Raw genomic sequence first — 22,028 nt, 5'->3', positions numbered from 1 at the left:
CTCCTACTGTCTATATGTCCTTGCATTTATGCATTGTCCATATTTGCCCTTCCCAGCAAAAGCATCAGGAGATAGAGCGTGTGGAGAAGTGGCTGAAGATGGTGAAGAACTGGAGCAAATATAAGAACAGTGACAAGGTGCCTTGAACATGCCAATTATTTATATTGTATAAGCTTTTACTGGTGATTGATATATGTACAGGTATACTTGGCTACTTACTTACTTGGCAGATATTGAGACTTCATCCAATTTTGTGTAGTTGCCTAATTTATAATTGTCTCGAGTTGTTTTTTTTTTTTCTTTAATTGAATTCAATTGTCTAGGATTTTCCATTTAAGCCGCAATCTCTTCATTAAAATGCCATTGTTTATGTCATCACTGTGTCATGATTTTCAGTTGATGAAGCGTGTTTATAAAGGCATCCCCCTCCAGCTAAGAGGCCAGGTTTGGGCCTTACTTTTGGACATAGAGAAGGTTAAAAAAGACAATGAGGGAAAATATGAGGTATGAATCATACTAGATCTGCCATGCATTAGATCTCACCAGCAAGTCTCATGACATTTGTCTTGCACTTTTCTTTTTTTCAGAAAATGAAGCTGCAAGCTCGCAACTTCTCCACAGAGATCAAACAGATTGACTTGGATGTGAATAGAACCTTCCGGAACCACATCATGTTCATGGACCGCTTTGGAGTCAAGTGAGTGTTTTTTAAGACGTTCAAATATGGATTCCATGCACCAAATAGCAATGACTGCTACATCAGTAAATTGCAGAAGGTTCTTGACAAGTATCATTTGTTTGACACCTAAATCGACACGGCCACTGTTTATTGTTTTGGGCATTAAATTATTCCATGTTTACACATACCCCTGCAAAGTCCTCATTTACCCTGAAGTGCACAACTACCCCTGATTGGGAAACACTCCTTGTGGAGGCCAGATAACTTATATCGTGAATGTGGTCTTTTTTTAGATGTTGTACTTTGCTTGATACTGACAACATAGAAAAAACGGACCAATATATGATTGTATCGGCTGATCCTTGAGGCTGAAGTAAAAATTAGGCGTCGAGCCATCCCTAGCACCAAAGTACATACGCAGAGCTGTTAAGTCACTGTCAATATTCTAATTTTACGTCTAATGTTTAGTGTTACATTATTTCATTATCCTTGCAATGGACCTGACGGCGCAAAAAGTTTTCATCACAAATATCTTGGATTGTTGTCTTTCGGTATGTATGGGATCATCCAGAGTTCTTTTTTATTTTAATTTTATTTTTTTTGCTTTTCTCAAAACAAATTTGTTCATGCTGGTGTCCGGTTGAGCGTGACCTTTGGCGTGTGTGAGTTGGGAGGTCCCCCAACACACGCACATTCACACATACACACACATGCGAGCAAACAGACTGAAGTGCTAGTTTCCTCCTCTCTATTTTATTAGCCTTCCTGTCAGTGCAACGAAGCCCCACAGGAAATGGCATTTATTCAAAAATGTGCACTGACATCAAGTGCTCATACAGAACAATTCTTATCCGCAATGACCTATTAATTTGACATAACATAGATTTAGGTATGGAAGAAAACATACATTTGAGAGTTCATGTCAAACTTTTCTAATTGCTTTTTGTCATTTGCTTGGTGGGCTTGGGCCCCCCCCAACAAATACACACACACACACCCCACGCAATAGTTGAGACCGGGGGAGACCAAAACACAGCTCCTTCCTGCTTTGTTGCCCACTCTTTCCCTACAAGACGACCGCTGTCCTCTACACCGCATGCTTACACTCATGCACACACACACACACACACACACACCTATACACACCCCCACACACGCATTTCCAAACACACATCAACACCGGCCACTATTTAAAGCTCCTTTCCTGTCTCAGTCAGTGTCTTTAAAAGGTGTATTTTCTAAGGGAGCCTGGATGGGAGACATCCTCTGTGTTGCATATAATGCCATGTGCAAATGCACGCACACATACACACACGCACACACGGTAGGTTTTATGTATTGACCTGCCCAGAACAATCAATAAAACCATTCATTCATTATTTCAATGGGATTGCATTACTGTGGGAACATGCTGTTCAACAAAAAATAAATAAATGACTGACTAATTGATGAGTTGATTCACTAACTTAGTTCACTTACTTTACATATAGGCCCTTTTCACCTCAAAGAGGAACTGAAGAATCAGACTAGAAGAGGAAGTTCTCCCTCATAATAGTAGTACAATACTGTACTGTAACCGATTTCTGTATATTTATAATAATCAACATATAAAGCATGTTCTGTATAGTTTTACAATCAGTAGTTGCTATACTCACATTCAATGCATAAAAAACGTTTTCTAAAAAATGATGAAAAAATAGTAGTAAAATAGTAAGTACATTATGAAATCTATCAACTTCAAATTATATTTAGTTGCTTGTATTCCTTCCTTCCATCCATCCATCCATCCATCCATATTCTACCGGTGTATTCCGGATTCGGGTCACGGGGGCAGCAGCTTGCGCAGAGAAGCCCAGACTTCCCTCTCGGCAGCCATTTCGTTCAGCTCCTCCGGGAAGACCTCCAGGCATTCTCAGGTCAGCCGAGAGACATAATCCCTCCAGCGTGTCCTGGGTCTTCCCTGGGGCATCCTCCCTGTGGGGCATCCTCCCTGTGGGACATGGGGGGAACACCTCAACGGGTAGGCTTCTGGAAGGTATCCTAACCAGATGCCCAAACCACCTCAACTGGCTCCTATCTATGTGGAGGAGCAGAGGCTCGGGACTGAGCCTCTCCCGGATGATCAAACTTTTTACCCTATCTCTAAGGGAGAGCCCAGATACCCTGCGGAGAGAACTAATCTCGGCCGCTTCTATCCAGGATCTCTTTCTTTTGGTAACAACCCACAGCTCGTGACCATAGTTGAGGGCAGGAACGTAGATCGACCGGTAAATAGAGAGCTTAGCCTTTCGGCTCAGCTCTTTCTTCACCACAGCAGGCCGGTACAACGCCCACAACACAGCAGACCTGTGTCAATCCGCCTGTCGATCTCTTGTTCCATCCATACTTGTATTCCTGAACAGAAAAAAATGGCTTTTAGTTAGTTGGAATATTCACATGAATCTGAGAGTATAATGTTATGGTGCCGCTTAGTCACGTCTCATTACATTCATCCATCCTGGTGCCTATCCCAGCAGTCTTCGGGCAGTAGTTGGTTGACACTGGACTGGGCATACACTGGACTGATTGCCAGCCAATTGTACGGCACCCTGAGACGAACAACCATTCACGCACCCAATCACACCTAAAGGACAATTTAGAACGTCCAATACACCTGCCATGCATGTTTTTGGAATGTGGGAAGAAGCCAGAGAGCCCGGAGAGAACACGCGTGGGCTGCTTTCAGGGAGGCCGGCGCAAAATGGCTTTGAACTCAGGACCCTGAACTGTGAGGCGGACGTGCTAACCACTGCGCCAACGAGCCGCCACACTTATTTCAATCTAATACATTTCTTTATTCATGCTATTTTTCAGCCAGAGATTCTTTTTAATTGTTGATATGCTGGCTAATGGATTTAATTTGGAGATATCAACATTTAATCTTTATTTAATAGATGTAAGAAAATCAAGTGTGCTACTTCAGCTTCTCTAATTGCATAGTCATAATTTCATGGTAACTCAGTTTCTATGTGTCCCTTTCAGGCAACAGGCACTCTTTCATGTACTGGCAGCCTATTCTGTCTACAATACGGTAAGATTTGGGAATACACATTTGGAGCTTATGCAATTATAAGTGCATGACATAATGCAGTCCCACATGCATTGATACAGAGCCTGGAAAAAGGAAAAGTGGTGCTGTAGTTACGACTCATTACAGTTTACAATGCACATTTACAAAACAGTAACTAGCTGAAATCTTATAAATAACACAAAAATGTGAGAAATGAATTGTCCTCTCTCTGTCATGTTTGGCATATTTTGTAATACATCATTTAAGGTTTTGATTTCAAAGTATGTAAATATAATCAAACGATCAACTGAATATGCATGCTTATTCACACCTACCCCACAAGCTTCACGTGGTGATCATACAGTATATACACATACACTACTGAATGGATTCCTGCCTGTATAGTATTAGAATGTTATATACTGTGTGTAACACACAGATTGCTGTCATTTGGAGTGGCTTGCCAAATTTTTATATTTTCCTTTTACAAATAACAGAACATTTCAATGCTCACTAACTACCATCCTGTTTTTTTTTTTTTTTTTTTTTTCTTTTCTGGTAAGGATATGTTGACAGTTCCTGTGTGGAAGAGGTGTTTGAGCCATAGGAAATGGGCATGTGCTAATGCTCTTTTCCTTATTTCCCTCCACTCACAAATTGCTCAATGAAACTGGGTCAGTGGGAAAGCACCAGAGTGAAAACATAGGAGGAAGGGTACTCTTGGTGATGTTGAGCGGATGGGGTTTGTCCTTTCGCCTATGTGACAGCAGAGAAGAATGTGAAGAATGTTGTGTAACCTCAGCGTAATCTTATTCACTTTTATCCTTTCAAGGGTACTGCAAATGGGCAATTCTTAGGCCCAAATATGGATATGGGCAGTTTGTTCATGTTACTAGATTTGGGTTCAAGGTGGTAGAAATTCAGGGCGAATAAATGACAATTCTGAAAGCGTACATTGGACTACAGTAAATATTTGAACAACCATGGTGTAAATGTTTGTAATACTGTCACAGGGCATACAGGAGGTCTGTTTGGTCTAAGTGGGAAGGAAAAAAAAGTCCATCTCACATTTAGTACCCTCTTAAACCCCCGTGTCTATCCCTGTGCGTGTTCTGTTGAATTATGAATTATTCCTCTTATTTGCCAGTGAAGATGAAATGACTCCTCTGTCCTGTTTCCCAGGAGGTGAGCTACTGTCAGGGGATGAGTCAGATCGCTGCTATCCTGCTCATGTACCTGAATGAAGAGGACGCCTTCTGGGCTCTGTCCCAGCTCCTCACCAACAGCAAGCATGCCATGCATGGTGAGATGACACATATTAAATCTGAATCAGAGCTGAAAAATTGTTGGACAAGCATCAGCTTCTTGGTATATACACAGTACAGTATGCATCTGAACACATCAAAGGTGAAATCAACATTAGATGGGAAGATGGGGAATGGGCACTTTATTACCACATTGGAACAAAACACTCAAAAGGAATTTTAATCAGACGGTCCAAAGCTTATCTTCAAACAGGGAACACACTGTATCTATATGTGTACAGTATATTACATCACGTTTTATGATCATCATTAGAAGTAGGAATGAAAAAAGTACAACAACGATCTAAGTTGGCATCACTCCAGTGCTCGTATTTCACAAAATAGATGATTATTTAGCCACCAAAATTCATAATGCTGATATTATCGAATGAAACCACTGTTCAGGTGCTAGAGGTGTCACACAAGAAATCATATCAGCATGTTAAAGGCTCTAAAATCGCTGGTACTCTTGGTAACTTGCTATCAGTGCAAGTGAGTTAGGAATGTCATTTACCCTTTAGTACAGTTGGTGTAAGAGGTTTAATTTTAAATAATATGTCTTTCCCACCCGCCATCTATGGTCTGCTGATGTGTGTTTTTCCACTGCGCTAGGTTTCTTCATCCCGGGATTTCCCAAACTGCTGCGTTTCCAGGCCCACCATGAGCGGATACTTTCCAAAACGCTGCCTAAACTGAGGAAGCACCTGGTGAGTGACAGCGCACTCTGATCAGTCCTCTCTTTCTCTGTTTTGGAGGATTTAAAGACATTCACATCATCCATCACCAGTGCTTTCATTTTTCATGATTACGCACATTCATTTGCACGATGAGAATCTTAACATGACTTTCCCTCATGAATGTCTGCTTCACAGGACAAGGAGCAGATGTCATGCGGGGTTTACACCACCAAGTGGTTCCTCCAGTGTTTCATTGACCGAGTGAGTGTTTCCTTTGATTTCCGCTCCATCCATCTTCCTGTTAGGCTTTTCCTGTACACCATCGCAGGGGTGCTATGGTTCATTAGGTCTTTACACTTTCCAACTGTTCCAGTCACGAGCCACTTTATGAGAAGATAGAAGAAAAATTGAGAGATGTAAATAAAGCCCCTAAAACTGTGATGTTTCTTTTTAAATCTATTTTATTCCAAAATGGTTGAATGTACCGCCAATAGCATATTGCTTGGAATGCTCTCCACTGGGCACAAGCAGCGTTGCACTTGATATGTTTACAGATTAAACTACAAAGGGGTAACGTTTCTTTTTTCTTTTCTAATTTACTCTATGTGGGACCTTGGTAGCTCTGCCTCCCTACTAGGCAAAACAAATCAGAATTCGTAAAAATAAATAAATAAAATAAAATACTCGCTGTCTGTGACCCACCCAAAATGGATCCACAACCCATTTCAGGGACCCCACACACCAGCTTAGAAAAACTGCTGCAGCCTATCTCAGCTTGCACCCTGGCTATGTGAACCATTACCGCTACTAATGGTCCCTGCTTTTCCCTACTTCGTATAATATAAACCACCATTTCAAGGAATTATCTTTATTTATCTTTAATTGAAAATGAGTAATTTTGTGTAGACAATTTCATGGATTAATGAATTAGAAATAATCACAGCATATACAGTATGTTATATCATTTTTTCAAATCAGATGGTCTCTGTGCTGTCTCGTTACATAACAGAGCCCCTTCACCCTCACCCTGCGCTTATGGGACATCTATATTCTGGAGGGGGAGAAGATGCTGACTGCCATGGCTTACACAACCCTCAAGTTACACAAGAGTGAGTGTGAGGCCCATTGGCCAGTCTTCCGTGCCTTGTGCCTGTACAGTATGTGTTGGACGCATGATACGCAGATTTCTGAACGCAGCATGGCTGCTGTTGCTATACCACCGTGCGCAGCTTTCTGGTTGGCCGCCGCCTCACCGGATGGCTTACATAATGCAAGTGGTTGCTGTGGAGAAGAATGGAAGGCTTACTTTTCATTGGTTGCTTCTGCAGTTTGAGCATCACGTTGACACAGTGAATACGCTTAACAAGTGTCTTGAGAAAATACCGCCGTTAACTGCATCATGAATTGTTGCGACTTTACAGTACAGGTGTCTCAAACTAATTTGCATGCCACATCATAAGAAGACCATCATTGTATACGTATATACAGGGCTGGCCGTAGCCAATGTGGCGCCCTAGGCTAAACTTGCTTGATAAAGTCATATTTTTCTTTGCTCTCTTTTTATTTTAACAACACGTAGTTTGACATTTCGTCAAGATATTTCATTTCTCACATATGTCACTGGCAAAGAGTTGGGCGCATTCGCATTAGATTTGGGACTGTACGTAAATGACTGCAGGAAATGTAAGTAGATTCAATTTTAATCATATTTCACTTTCCTCCACAACAAATGAGGTCATTTAACTGTTTAGTTGTGTCATCTTTTTTGCCGTTTCATGTGACAGTTTTTAAAAATAAGAATTTCAACTTGAGTTGCTCAATACCATTTCATATTCCATTTGGTTAAATAACACATGTTAATTCTTCTTTTCCATTGGCTCGAAATTTGTAGTTAATTCTGTAGAAATAGGTGAAGCTTTTAGTGCCCCCCAGTGTCCGGTTCCCATAGCATGTGCCTTTCTCCCTAATGGATGAGCCCGCCTTGTAGTGTATACAGTATTTATAGAAATTGAATTTAAAAGGGCAATGTTTAAAATGCGGTGCTATCCAACCGTGAACTAAGAGAATGGAATGATTTTTGAAGCACGCACACTACGATGGCTATGGGACCACACTTTACTAAGACTACGTGTTGATGAAATGTATTTTGTGTCCAATCAGAGCGTTTGCTGAAGTTTCACTTGGAGGACCTGAGAGAGTTCCTTCAGGAGCAGCTGGCAGCTTCATACCTAATTCCAGATGACGAAGTTGTGGAGCAACTACAGGCTGCCATGTCTGAGCTACGCAGTAAAAAGCTGGACCATCCTCCTCCCGGTACGATCTTTCCCCACGCTAACATATTTGCATACAGTACTGATCAAAAGTTTAGAAATGTTTTACTTTTTTTTTCTTCCTACTTTGTAAATTAATACTGAACTCACACAGACTATGTAAAGAAACATCTAAAGTCAAAAAATGTCCCAATGACATGTTTTAGAATTTGGTAGCTGTGGGTAATCAAGTGGTATTAGCTTACATTTGTTGACCTCTTAATGTGTTTTAAAGTCTTTTTTTTTTTCTTTCTTTTTTTTAGCAAAGTCAGAGGAGCTACCAAAGAAGCCCCTTGGTCAAGAGAGGCCGATTTTCCTTCTCCCTCTGAAGCCCGACTCTCCTCCCAAGATAAAAGGTGATCTGCTGCCCCTTAGCCAGTCTACTAAGGAGAGCATCATCCCACAGCACATCAAGCCCCAGGACTCAAAAAGCCCCAGCAGGTCAAGCACACCCTTGTTACAATCACCGGACGCAACTGCATCATCTCCCTTGACGCCTTGTAGAGCACCGCCATTACCTCCCAAACCAGCAAAACCTTGCGCTGCGGTAAACGATGTCAGAGATGTGAAAGAAAGCGTTCCATCAAAAGCACAAGGAGGGAAACCTAGTGTAGCCCCCAATGCCCAGGAAGAGGCTATGGCATGGCCCCCGCCCTATGAGGCCCCTCCTCTGGATGAGCTTAGCATGGATCCAGAGATGTTAGACCTACCAGATCTGCCACCGCCACCACCAGTGTTTTACTCCACAGAAGAGGAGCAAAAAGTCAGTCCGCCGGCCCAGCGCCGTTCCGTTCCCCCATCGGGGTCAACATTAAAACCGGAGGCGCCACCCAAGCCCACGGTGTCCCCTCCCCGTGGCTTCACAGCATCTTCTTCCCCCAGGCTAGCTCCCCCAAAGCCCACCAAATTCCCAGTGTCCCTGTACGTTCCGGCGACTTCGGCCAACAGGCGACCTTCCAACACCTCGCAGTACGACAACCTGTCCGAAGCGGATGACGACGATCGCTGCCCGGACAGGTTGCTGGGCTCCACCCCCGAGGAGGTTCCTTTCCACAGAGACTACGACCCGGCTCACTATCCTCTGCCGCCGCCTGCCGTTTTCATCCCCGCGTCTCCGTCTCCTCTGCTGCCCTTGCGCTGCGCTCTTCCCCGTTTACCTCAGGAGCCCCACTATGAAGGCGAGGAACGCTGGGTGGAGGACTCCATCGTCATCATCCCTCCTCCTCCGCCCAGCTTCGCCGATAGACTCTCTCCCCAGCAATGTCACAGAGCCCCCTCGCCTTCCGCATACTCCAAGCCTTTCTCTCGGGGCCCCAGGGACCACTCCGCTTTCCCGGCGCCGCTCTTGTACACCAGGTCTCCCCCGGGCCACCCCGCGTACTCAGGACAATCTACCTTAGGTGTGCCGGAGGTTCGCTCCAGCCCGGACTTTTGCAGGATATCTCCCGTTGAACAGCAGCTGCCAAAGTCCATCACATTTTGAAGTGGATTTCACATATTGACTGATCAAAACAGTATAACAGGCATTGAGTAAAAGCCCGGTAGATTTTCAGTGTGTCTCCACGACGAGCTAGATGAGCATTTATTCACATGTCGTACTTGTGTGCTGAAGTTTCCAAATCCTACCAAAAGTGTCTTCACTTGTAATCACCTCAGCACGTTATAGTAGAAATGACTGCTAGGATTAGCAGTGGTGGTTTTTTTTTAATTACAGAAGAACACTTTTGCGCACTAGTGGAACAACTGTCTCACTATTAACATCCACCACACCCAACCCACCACCATATGACATTTGTGCACACCAGTTGAATACAAGGCCAATATTGTTGCGTAAAGGCATTACTGCACTCAAAACACGCAACTGTTACTCATGAGGCAAAACTGCACAACTGATTATTTTCACGCTTTTTGTTCCACGCGTGAAGCGCTCAAAATTACATGAAGAATTTTAAAATGTCACTAGTAGCACACTATGGTAAATTAGCGTTTTTTTTCTCACTAGTAAGATGGGACAACAATCTACTAAGTAACTGAAATGTCATAAAATAGTGGAAATACTGTATGTTACTATTAAGAATGATCTTACTACTGAAGACAGAGTGTACATGTGATATACTGAATTCAAGTTTGAACGGCTTGCCGTTGTGGCATCAAGGTTGTATTTGTGTTTTGCTATCAAAATACGCACATTTCTATGATGGAACCTTTTTTTAAGGTCTTTTCTAATTGCCATTTTGTACTGCTCTTCGCCTTGCAATGCATATTGCTAACGCACTGGCGTTCCCGATTTTGTTTTTGAAATGTCATACCCTATCAGCAGGCAAGAAGAAAAGAAGCCACCGTTAGTTCTTTAATGGCATGGTTGAATCTTTTCCTAAATTGTCTTAAATAGAGTCCAAAGGTCGTGTTTCGAGCTCATTTTGCCCATTGCTGAAATGTGTGAGCTGGCTCACAACTTTTCTTTTAAATGTCAAAATGTGTTGAGTATTTTTAGGTCCATTGTTTCAGTGTCAACAAACTACAGAAGGAAAGTTCTGGTGCATTCTTTTTTTTCTTTTTAAGGCTGTACGCGTTATTCAGTTGTTACCATTTGTTGTTAGTTTATTGGTAGCGTTCTCTCAAATAACCAATAATGTTTCAAAACAAGTGATCACTTTCCATCATCTTATGAACAACACCTCCCTCTAGTGGTATTGTTACCTCCTGTATTTTATATTCATGCTTTTGATAACTTATGCCGTCAGGTATTTTCCTATATGAAGACGTTTTAAAAACCATCGCGAGAATTTTATATATTTAATATAATTTGTGTATATGCTCACTCTGAAGTTTTTGAAGTCATGTTAAAGTTATAATGGCTCAGTGTAATTGTTCGGGGAAATTAAAGTTGTTTCACTCCTGGAGCACAGATTGATGCGGAGCACATGATCAAAATTCTTGTTAAGTCCCACATAATATATTTTGCAGATTGTTGCTGTAAATGCTACATTGCCTGATAGACTTCCAAGTAAATACTCAACAAGTGGACACTAAAATCTTTAAACAGGATCCACAAACGCCAAAACGAATAACTCTGGCTTAGTGGTACTAAGCTGGTATTCCTATGTAACAGACGTTGAATAAGGACCTTAACATGATCGCATTACAATCCATTGTGGTGGAGAGTTGGTAACCCAAATCAAGATCTTGCCAGTATTTGTCACTCTCCAATGAAAAGCATTGTACTGTGACACCAAATGTGTTATCCTTTTTTCTGACATGACGTTTCACCCATAAATCTTCATTAACGCATAACGCATAAATCTTCATTAACGACTCTTTGTCAGGGTTGCGTAGAGATGGAGCTCAGTTGAGACTGAGCCCATGGTCACCAGTCAAACACGGAGACAGTCAAAAACGTCAACTGTCACTGCGTAGGACATAAAGAATGTACAGTATGCTTTTTGTTGGATGGTATAAAAACAGATTGTGTTCATTATCTTTCGTCAGACACCTGTGATTATTTGTTTTATTGCACTCCCATAAATGCTTAAATGTTAGTGTCCATGTTCCAGCTGTGCAAAAGAGCAAATTTTCAATAAAAAAAGTACCCTGGTAGCCCTTCACCCAATTACTTCCTCCCTGAAGGATTATACTTGCATCATCAGCCAAAAAAAAAAAAATCACATCAAACTTACAAACTCTTCAAAATGTTGATCCAAAATACTTCCCCAAATTCTTGGCTTGTTTGCGCCTAATGTATCGCTTAATGTAAAATATAACAGCTTAACAGTACAATTTCTGTGACATGTCTATGGGTTTAGTATAAATATATAATTTGTACATTTTTTTTTCCTCCCCTGTCCAAAGTCAGTGACACATAATCAAGACACAACAAACTGGACGGTTAAAGACAGGGTGTCCATACATTCAAACTTGCATTCAACCATCATAAGTAATGGTTGTTTGTAACATGCCGCCACTCCATCCGTGGAGAAACGCCAGCAAGTAACAGCCTCTCCCACTGCGACGCTACTACAATGACTATCCTTCATATCCTCAGCTGACTCATGAGGTTAGTGAGCGAGCTGATGCTCTCCTTTAGCTTGGAGTCTTCTTCCTTTCCAAGCGACACACCGGCCAGGCGCATGGACCCACTTGCCCCCAGCAGGCACGGCAAGCTGAAGAACACCTCTGCTCCTATGCCGCTCCAGCCCTAGACAACGACAAAACGCCTGTTAGAACACAGATTTCTAAAAAAAATATATATATTTAACCCTCATGAATGCAAGTACGGTGGGCCCCTGTTTACGAGATTAATCCGTCCCACCGTTGGGTTTGTAATGCGAATTCACCGTATGGTGGGCAATCCAAACCTATGTTAATTAGTGAATGTGTGTAAAACAGCAGGTAAAAACAAAAATTGTATATACATATTAACAACTGGTAACAAAATAGGATAGTAAGTGCTATGTACATATATTATACATGCATCTAATTAAATAACATCATAAATAAAAAATATACAAAGGATTTCTTTACCGTTGAGTGACGCTTGTTATTGCAGTATTCCCGGTAGCCTAGGCTAGCTTAACTTTCTTCATATTTCTTGATTATCTCCAGCTTCCCTTCCATATAAATCATCTTTTTACTTCTCTCTTTAACATCACTAGCAATCTTGGGACTCATGGATAACCAATTCAAGTTTGAATCAAGCACTAAAACGCATTATAAATACAATACTGAAAGCTCTCTCACGCAAAATCAAGCAGACCAGCATTGTAGTGACGCGTTGCAGCGGAGGCAGTTTGACGCCAACAGAAAATAAGAGCAATTACCTAAAAACGCCTCAAGAGGAAGGCACAACAACAAACACAACCAACCTCACAGGTCATGACAGTTGTTTATGTTAAAGTGGGATAAATGTCTTAAAGAGGGGAGGAAAAAACTGAGTATTTCACACCGTAACGTGAAAAAAACGTAAGCCAGGGACGCCGTAACCCCGGAGTCCACTGTATCTACATTGTATTATAGTTTCTTCAAAATTGCTCTGATTACTGCTTTTTACACCCTTGGCATTCTCTCAAATTACATTATAAAATATTAAAAAATAAATGAGCTAACCAGGAACAAATATTCGTACAGAACAGAAAGCAAATGGTCCTTAATCAACACAACACAAAACTTCAGCATGTCCACAAAATAAAATACAAAATGTATGCAAACTTCAAATTAATTCACACACATATTACTCACAATCATTCAAAATAAATAATGTTCCAAAGATGACTGATAATGCTCAAACTGACACACATTTCATGCTTTGCACATACAAGTTTGATTTCATATCTCGTTTGTCATAAATGTACTGAAAAATATTAGTATTTTTCATGTGGCAACATTTTTTCCACATATCTGGGTACAAATTTCCTTTGTATCTTGTGCTAGCTTTTTAAATTTTTGTTTCCTCTTTTTGTATACTATATAAACGATACAACTTATAGCTAGCTTCAAAGAGTAGCAGATGTCCACATGTTATTTTTTTGTTGAAAAAGGCATGTTCCTTACAAATCAAAACGTAGTAAATGATTCTTTGTACATCTAGAGATTGAAGCACAAATAATTTTTGATTGAATCAAAATTTCGAATCGAAAAACGATTCTGAATTGAATCAGAGACCCTAAAAATCGTAATCGAATTGTGAGACAGTCAAAGATTCCCCCCCAAGTTATTTTTTTTTTTAACATTAAAATCATCATCCATTTAGTCTTTTATCCAGCAAAACTTAAGACTTGGGCCGCCATGTTTGTTTTGATCACGCAGGTCACGTTGTCTGTACCTGATATCTCACTTCTACAGGTTCTTGTTTTGCAAAAAAGCCTCCTAAAAGTGCTATCTTTGGGCCCGAAACAACATCAACTCTGCAATTTTTCCAGGATTAGTGACAAGTCAAGTATTACACAATTGGGTAACAATGAGCCAGAAAGTAAAAAGTGAAAACGAAATGCTTTGGAAGATCGGGAAGAGGAACAAAGACAAAATTAAAAAGCGGACTTTAGTTATATCAGTGATTGCGATATGAAAAAGATATGACAGATGCTACATGTAAGTTCATTCCCTTATTTCATAAAACTTTACTGTGACATATTTCAATATCTGTTGTTGGTTTTTGCTCATGTCTTGGAAATGCAGTTCGAATCTCATAGTTACTTTTTCCGTGTGATTTTTTAGGACTCCCAAACATTTTTGTTGGGACCCATACCTTTTTAGTATTGCGAATACCGGGGACCCAACAGTTTCCAGAGGTAAAATGAGCACTGTATATATCCAGTATATACTGTATACGCGTATATAAAATGATGCGTCACCTGGGCAAGAGTGGTAATGGAGTGGACTTTCTTCTTATCTGTCAGGATGCTGTTTGTGATGTCAGCCACAGATAGGCCGACAGACCATGAACGCTGACCTCGATTCTTCATCAGATCAAAGGCTCTGGGGGGGGGGGACACGTCACAGAGGCATGTCAGCTAGAACTGTATTCAAAAGCCACTTGGATCCTGTGCCGGAATTAAATTCATAACTGAGGACCTTACCGAGTCAGTATGGGTTTGGTGGCGCCGGATCCTGCGATTTCCAATTGCTTATTGGAGCCCGGCTCATTGTTACTCATCACAGGCACTGCGTGACAAGGTGCTGACACGTTAACGTCGACGCACGGCTTGTTAAGCGAATGCGACCGAAATGGCATCCATTCATATACACATACATATATATACAAACACACCTTTGTTGTCCGAAAGCTCTCCGATTACCCAGGCCTGTTTGGGAGTGTTTAGGGAAATATTCAGAATGTGACTGAGACGCTCAGAGTCCAGATTGCAGCCCACCCCGATGACGTGTGTCGGCAACAGGCCGCTCTGTCTCCATGCAACGTGCGTCATTATGTCCACTGGAGGAGACGGGGCAGAAAGACATGTGATGGGCATTTTGGACAGCTCATACCTCATGACGTACACGGATCCCTTCCTTCTCCCTTTATTTGCCAATGAGCTTACCCGGCTGAGAAGCGACGATCATGACAGCGGTGGGGTTGAGATGCGCCAACGTAGGAACGATCCCTCGGAACAAGTCGACGTTTGTCTGGACTACGCTCACGTAGGACTGCTCGCCGCTCCACGCGTTGGCCGTCACCACGATGACCCTGGAGCCCTTGGATGCGGACAAATCTGACAAGGGTGCAATCAAATTGTCAAAAATGGCAGAGAAGGTACCGATCGCACGGAGGATGAGTTCAATTCTTTGCCAGCACAACTCCTCTATGTCAGTAGGTTCTCAAATGGGGGTACGGCTACCACTGGAGGTACGTGCAGTAACTCCAGGGGGTACTGGAGATGTTAAATAAAACAAACCTGCAAACATCCTTTACAAATAATTATTGAATTAATTAAATGTTTCAGTAAAATAAGAGTTCAAAAAATCATTTTTATCTTCAATAGTTTATTCAGTTTTAAGAAGCCAGATTGTCCCCCATACTGGAATGGTTCGAGCCACGTGTCACCTCTCGTTACCTGTCAAGTTAATGATTTATTTTTGTGATCACATCTCTACTAGGATCCCAAAAGAAGACACTTTAAGTTGAATATTTTTTATTGGACAAATATTTATTTGTAAATACAGTCGGCCCCCGGTTTACGAACACCCTCTTTTACGAACATTTCGACTTAAGAGCGTGGACGCGGAGTTTTTTGTTCCCCACTTACGCACAAACCTTCCGTCTTACGAACAATCCGACATGCCGGCCATTGTATTCGAACATTTATTTTAGCTGTGCTACGTCAACTAATTCAGAAGTTGACACTCATCACGGCAACATTGAACTCTATTGCTCTTACAATGTCACAGTCACTGTCTCAGTCAAGGTGTCAGTCACGGACTTAGTCACGGAGATGCTATTGGCCAGCGTCACGACAATCACAGAAATGCCGATATGCTATTGGCCGAACGCCTTTATCTAGCTTGATGTCACAGTTGGTCGGGACGGAAGGAAGGAGAGAAAATGAGTGAAAAATGGAAGGAAGAAATGTTGCGAAGACTTTGCAAACTTTATCTGTTAGACATGGCTTCTAAAATTGCAAGTGGCGGTAAAGGAAGAAGTAAGCGGATGATGACAATAGAAATGAAGCAGGAGATAATAAAAAAAAAATATGAAGGAGGCGCATGCATGGTTAACTTTGCTCGTGAGTATGGACGTAACCGCTCGGCAATCTTCTAAGGGCAAGACTTTCCTCGCCGGGGGACGGACCTCGAGCGACAACAAAATTGAGAGGCTTCTTCTATTATGGATTAAAGAGAAGGAAATCGCCGGTGATATGTTCTAGTTTGAGAAAAGTTCCCGTTTAAGAAAATAAATAAATAAATTCTGTGGGTTGGTCTCTGCTCCCCTCCGCCTCCACCCAGCTCAAGTCACGTCGCCCCAAAGGTAAATGTCATTTTTTCTTTGTATATGTTATTTAATTTAACTGTACAGTAGATTATGTTACTCATTTTTATGTGTATAAAGTCGTGATGTTTTTACCAAAGGTTTTTGCACGCATTGCACGCATTCACTAATTAACATAGGTTTGGATTGCCCGTCATACGAGCAGTTCAAGTTACGAGCGTAGCCGTGAACTGATTAAGTTCGTAACACGGGGGCCCACTGTATTTCTTTTTGACCACAGGTCTAACACTTTTTGTAGATTATTTTATTATTATTATTTCATTATTATGATTATTATTATGGTGAATATTTTTCTGAGGACAAACATTTATTTATAATAATTATTTTTGATAACAGGTCTGGCACTTTATGTTGATTATTTTTGTGGACGAATATTTATTAATAATGACGTTATTTCTTTTTGATATAAAAATCTCTATTGTAATCCCAGAAGAAGATGCTTTATGTTGAACATTTTTCTGTGGGAAAATATTTATTCTTTTTGAGAAGAGGTCTGACATTTTTTTATTGATTTTTTTTTTTATGAACAATTAAATATTAATAATTAAGTCAATGATTCATTTTTGTGACCCGATCTCTACTGTCATCTAAAAGAGAATGATTAATGTTTAATATTTTTCTGTGGACAAATCTTTATTTATACTTATTTCTTTTTGCAAATGGATCTAGCACTTTAGGTTGATTACTTTTTGTAGACAAATATATATATTTTTTTTGTATGACATATTTCTTTTATGATCCAAACTAGGACACTTTGTATTGAATATTTTTTTGCGGCCCAATACAAATTAAGTTTGAAAGGTTCTTACAATTAATAAATCAGGTACTGATAGCATGTTTTACGTCTTTTTTTTTTTTTAATCCAAAAATTCTTTGCACTGGTTAAGGGGTACTTGGCTGAAAACATATTTCACAGGGGATACTTCAATGAAAAAGAGAGTTGAGAGCCACTGCTCTGTCATAGGTGTTAAACTTCAGTCCTGGAGGGCCGTTGTCCTGCATGTTTTCCGGTTTTCTCTCCCCAATACACCTGATTCAAATGTTGAGTTAATTAGCAAGCTCTACGGGAGCTTCAAAATGATCCCAATCATTTGAATCAGATGTGTTTGAGAGAGAAGGTTGGACAACATGCAGGATACCGGCCCTCGAGGCTTGGAGTTCGACACCCGCTCTCTACGTAAATTAATTACATGTATTTTAATTGTTTACACTTTTTTTTAGAGGTCATTTGTAGATGTGGCAAAAGGAAAATCAGTGTAAACTACCGGTATATCGTGTTAATTAATAAACTACAGGACTCGTTATAATGTATAATTAAAGAACATGACGGCCAATTCTTGTGTCTACTTTGTTGTATTAAGAACTACGTACCTTTGGACACCTCCACCTTTGGCAGCTTGAATATCTCCAGATCGGTGCTGCCCCCCTTAGTGGAACTCTCAGCAACATCAATGAAGACAAGCTTTTCTACTTTACACTGAAGAAGAACACAAGAGAGTATTCATTTTCTATACGAGGCTTAGAATCAATTTAAATGACACAAGCACAATTCATAGGGCTCAAGCTAACCTCTGAATTGTTGACAAGTGATCATTTCTGTTAGACTACTTCCAGCTTGATGATAGACTTGTCATTGGGCCACCTAGACACATGCATTTTTTCTATGCGACGATACACATTTGCGTCCGTTTTATTGTGATAAACCGTTTTGAGCTGCTATAGACAGTATGTCTCAAACTTCTCCTTTCATCACCCCCAGCAGCAGGCAGGGTTGTATTAGTTGGAATTTTCAAGATTGTTGGATTTTATTTAGTCAGTATTTTCAGCTGATTTATGATAGGATTTGCTTGCTTGTGAGCAAATCACAGAATTGTGGTATTACTATTGATATCCTTCAACAATCCCCTTTGTCTACACGCTCTCCCTATGTTTTATCATATGTCAACCCACCCATTCAAGGCAGATAACCAATTCACAGTGAATCTCAAGTCTACCAGATGGTCCTTCCTTCTTCCAAAGTGGTGGTTTCCCACCTCCAACACAGTTCAGACACTGCATTGGGCTCTGTTCAGAGAAAAAAAACTCGAACGCAGCAATCCTCATTTGTGACAGGGACATGCGTGCTAACCACAAGCATGTTTCCTGCCATAATGACTTTTGAGTTGATTGAAAAGGTTTGCGCACCCTTGATAATATTCAAGATTTTTCCCTTGCAAATGTAGTTAAGATATAATATTCAGTAGCAGACAAACACAGTGGTATTGGAGGAAGAATGAAGACTGTAGGATTTACAGTTTAAATACAATTTGGCAGGTGCATACATTTAGGCACACTTGTTCTTTTATTTATCTGCTTTGGTGTGTTGAAATACACAATTTGTTTGGTAAGCTCAGTGAGCCAGAGCCTAGATCTACTGTACATTCACAGATGAAGCCATTCATGAGAAAGGATATTTTCAGGGGAAGAAATCCCAAACGTTTTCTTTTTCACACAAATGTTAAGTTCTTTGTGCATCCGCTTGTATGAAATTTTTCAAAAGGAAAATCATGTTTGTTGCCTGAGCGCCGAGCAACCGTGATGTCATTTTAAGGCGACACACAATGACAAAATGGCCGCCTCCCTGAGCTGGATAAAAGCAGGTTGAAATTGCTGCTGAATTCATATTCCACTAACATACTAATAATCCGAATGTGTTTAGACTAGTGGGGGCGTAGAGAACATGTTGTTTTAAAGAAAACTTTTCAGCAAAAAGAAGATCTACTAAATATCAATGCTTACTCTTGTGTAAATGATTATAGCACACATTCTGTAAATCCTACAAACGTCATTTCATTTCCCAAACATCGCTGACTGCTATGAAATATAGTTTTCCTGAAATGGCTGATCCGAACAAGCATCGATTTATAAAGAAAAACTTGAGAATAATCGGGGTGCCCAAACATTTTCATACGACTGCAAATGGCATTTTTTTCCCCCCCTAAATCCCTACTTTTATTCTGGTCCTCACTGAAATGACAGTCCTTTGCACTTACAGTTTTGGGAAGATGACTTTTGTGTACTAATAGTGTTTGTGCTAAAACTTGCACACAGTGCTGGATAAAAAGGTGAAAACCTTAGCCAAAATGCTCATCACTGCAGCCATTCCTAAATCCCCTCCTCCGATGACAGACACTTTGTTGATCGGGCTATCGTGGTGTCTGACGGTACCTGAAATTCAAAAATGCAAAGGCTGTTAATTGGCCAAAAGTTAGCACAAACAAAGAAGCTTAAGTGATGTACTATCATTGATCCGGATATTATTGACAAACGCCAGGAGCTCGTGTGGATCTTTCTGTCCTGGGGTGGTAGAGGACAGGGGAGGATCCTCTTGAAACTTGGAAATCATCTCCTCCAGCAGATTAACTACTGATGACTTGGGCTGTATTGGGGAAGCATCTCATGAGAGGTAGGTAACACTGAACATTACCAGACAACAAGAACAACGTACGTGATCCCAGTTGTGCAATACAGGCAGGTAGATGCGTCCTCTGGCGTCCACGTGTTTGCCCACCCTGATTACCATGTCTGACGTCGGTCTTAGGAGGCAAATGGGAGGCGTGACTGGGAAGGAGTCCATCAGCCACAGTTGGATGGGGAAGTTGTAGGAGCGCCCTTAAGAGAGAAAAAATGTAAAAAGTCTTTGGCGTGATTCACCACATGGTGCTGCGGTTGCCAAATGCAGCAAGTCTTACCTTCATACTTGACTGGAAGGTTACCATTCAATTTCAGCAGCTCTTTCTGGGAGCCGTCGTTGAATGCTACAATATGTAATAGAAGTTTAGACATTGTGGTCGTGTTTGTGTGAGAGATATTATGATGCTCCTGCAGAAAACTCACTATATCTGCCTACAGAAGGGATCATCCCGGGGAAGGTGTTCTCAATTTTGTCCAACTCCTCAAGAGCAACATCGTGGAATTTGTACTGAAATTAGGCAGACGGCTCATGGATTCAAAAAAAGACATGGCAAATGGATTCAGTCTATGTTTTATTCCAATTATTATTTCTTATGATCGTTGTCAGTTATCAGATTAGAAATGTGTTTATTCTAGTGCTTGTGTGGGATTCTTCCAGGATGAGTGACTGAACGGTTGTCTCACAACCCAAATATTGTGGTTTCCATCCTGGGTCCCGTGACCTTGAGCAAGATTTTGAACCGCCACTTGCTCCTGATGCTAAGGTTAACACTTAAGCAGTGCATAAGTGACATGGAAGTGGACTGGTCCTATACAAGACAAAGCCAATTTAGAGTCCAAACATGCATGTTGGGTAATTTGAAAATTCAAAATTGCTCCCATGGTATGAATTTGACTGTATGGTTGTTTGGGATGTACCTACTTTTTGCATTTTAACATTAGAAGTAAGAATAACATTGCATTGGATTAAACCCATACTGAAATCATCCACCCACAGCCCGCCAGGACAAAAATGCAACCCAAAAATACTATGTATCATTATCATTTTATTCCGTGTGGATTGTGTAGTAAGTCAAATTGAATGACCGCTTTGTATTTGAACAATAACAGGTATTAAGATTTCAAAACACATTCAAAGTGAAAAGCTGCCAATAACATTCAAAGCTCAAGAATCCAAACTACTAACTCTCAAAATTGCACATCTCTGATGTGAGGGTCATTTCAGATCATAAAACACAATCCAAATCATAAACCTCATAGGAAAGAACCAAGATGTGCCTACTTTGAAGTATTTGAAATGACAGTACGATGTATTTTAGTTTAAACATGTCCAATAACAGATTGTATGAGTGTTGCTAATTTGTGTGTGTGTGTGTGTGTGTGTGTGTGTGGGGGGGGGGGGGGGGGGGGGTAGGTAGGTAGGTAGGTGATCTCAGGGTTAAGTTACAACATGGGTAGAAAAAAATAACGTGGACTCTGGGGATGTTTCTAAACTTTTGACGTTATATGTCCTGGAAAAAAAAAAAAAACCTTTGATGTCCCTGAAGCGCCTTAATCATGTTTAGATTCAAACATTTGGAAAACGGATACACTCGTTTAAATTTGAATGAATGTTTATTATTTTTCCATCTTGACTCACGAAATTTGTAGGACGACGTAATCCAAATCCTATGTTTTTAATATAACTCTACTAGCAATTGAATTATTGATCTACAAGTTTATTACTATATACTCGATGACATTTATCAAGTATAAAACTTTCAAAGACACATTTTGTGCTCAATATAATTCAACGCTTCCGTGTTAATTTAGGAAAGACTGAGTCACGAAACTGGCCAAGCCTGTTGTTGACAGCGGCTATACCGTGTTAGCACGCTGCGCAAGCCGGCCAGCAACCCAGATACATGCTGATGATAGATATCAAAATCTATCAAGTACGCCTTTAACTCACCTTTGATAGCACCCGCTGTATTTTCTCCGAACGGAGGTCCATCTATGGATGGCTTTTATTGACGGCGATCACTCTTGGATCTTTCTTCCTTTATAGACTGCACCAACTTCCGCAAACTTTACTGAGT

The 22,028-nt window shown here is 40.8% G+C and overlaps 2 protein-coding genes across 3 annotated transcripts in view; one reads left to right on the top strand and one right to left on the bottom strand.

Annotated features, from left to right (window-relative positions):
• LOC148422035 (uncharacterized) overlaps positions 1–11,615 on the top strand; it is a 23,805-nt gene extending 12,190 nt beyond the window's left edge. For both annotated transcript variants that reach the window (XM_088417283.1, XM_088417285.1), the window contains 10 exons: positions 57–137; positions 397–504; positions 588–697; positions 3,701–3,749; positions 4,911–5,031; positions 5,645–5,739; positions 5,905–5,970; positions 6,719–6,818; positions 7,870–8,022; positions 8,282–11,615. In XM_088417283.1, the coding sequence (XP_088273409.1) occupies positions 57–137; positions 397–504; positions 588–697; positions 3,701–3,749; positions 4,911–5,031; positions 5,645–5,739; positions 5,905–5,970; positions 6,719–6,818; positions 7,870–8,022; positions 8,282–9,501 (2,103 nt within the window). In that variant the 3' untranslated portion in view covers positions 9,502–11,615. The remainder of the gene's footprint in view (positions 1–56; positions 138–396; positions 505–587; positions 698–3,700; positions 3,750–4,910; positions 5,032–5,644; positions 5,740–5,904; positions 5,971–6,718; positions 6,819–7,869; positions 8,023–8,281) is intronic.
• Positions 11,507–22,028, bottom strand: uevld (UEV and lactate/malate dehyrogenase domains). Its single transcript, XM_088417286.1, has 12 exons — positions 21,902–22,028; positions 20,374–20,458; positions 20,229–20,294; positions 19,985–20,148; positions 19,777–19,915; positions 19,610–19,704; positions 17,869–17,974; positions 15,053–15,223; positions 14,782–14,946; positions 14,591–14,675; positions 14,366–14,489; positions 11,507–12,213 (listed from the first exon to the last, which is right to left on the bottom strand). The coding sequence occupies exons 1-12, from the start codon at positions 21,941–21,943 to the stop codon at positions 12,049–12,051; spliced, it is 1,407 nt and encodes a 468-aa protein (XP_088273412.1). The 5' UTR covers positions 21,944–22,028; the 3' UTR covers positions 11,507–12,048.

The sequence above is a fragment of the Hippichthys cyanospilos genome, chromosome 6, assembly GCF_059441005.1.
Source record: "Hippichthys cyanospilos isolate Australia breed blue-spotted pipefish chromosome 6, RoL_Hcya_1.0, whole genome shotgun sequence".
Classification (NCBI taxonomy): Eukaryota; Metazoa; Chordata; class Actinopteri; order Syngnathiformes; family Syngnathidae; genus Hippichthys; species Hippichthys cyanospilos.
This window is presented reverse-complemented; position numbering and strand designations above follow the sequence as displayed.

Coding starts and splice junctions, on each gene's coding strand:
- uevld (XM_088417286.1), bottom strand. CDS start 21,943: ATGGACCTCCGTTCGGAGAAAATACAGCGGGTGCTATCAAAG. Junction 20,149..20,228: donor CCTTCCAGTCAAGTATGAAG/GTAAGACTTGCT, acceptor TTCTCTCTTAAG/GGCGCTCCTACAACTTCCCC. Junction 14,947..15,052: donor GATCGTCGCTTCTCAGCCGG/GTAAGCTCATTG, acceptor CGTCTCCTCCAG/TGGACATAATGACGCACGTT.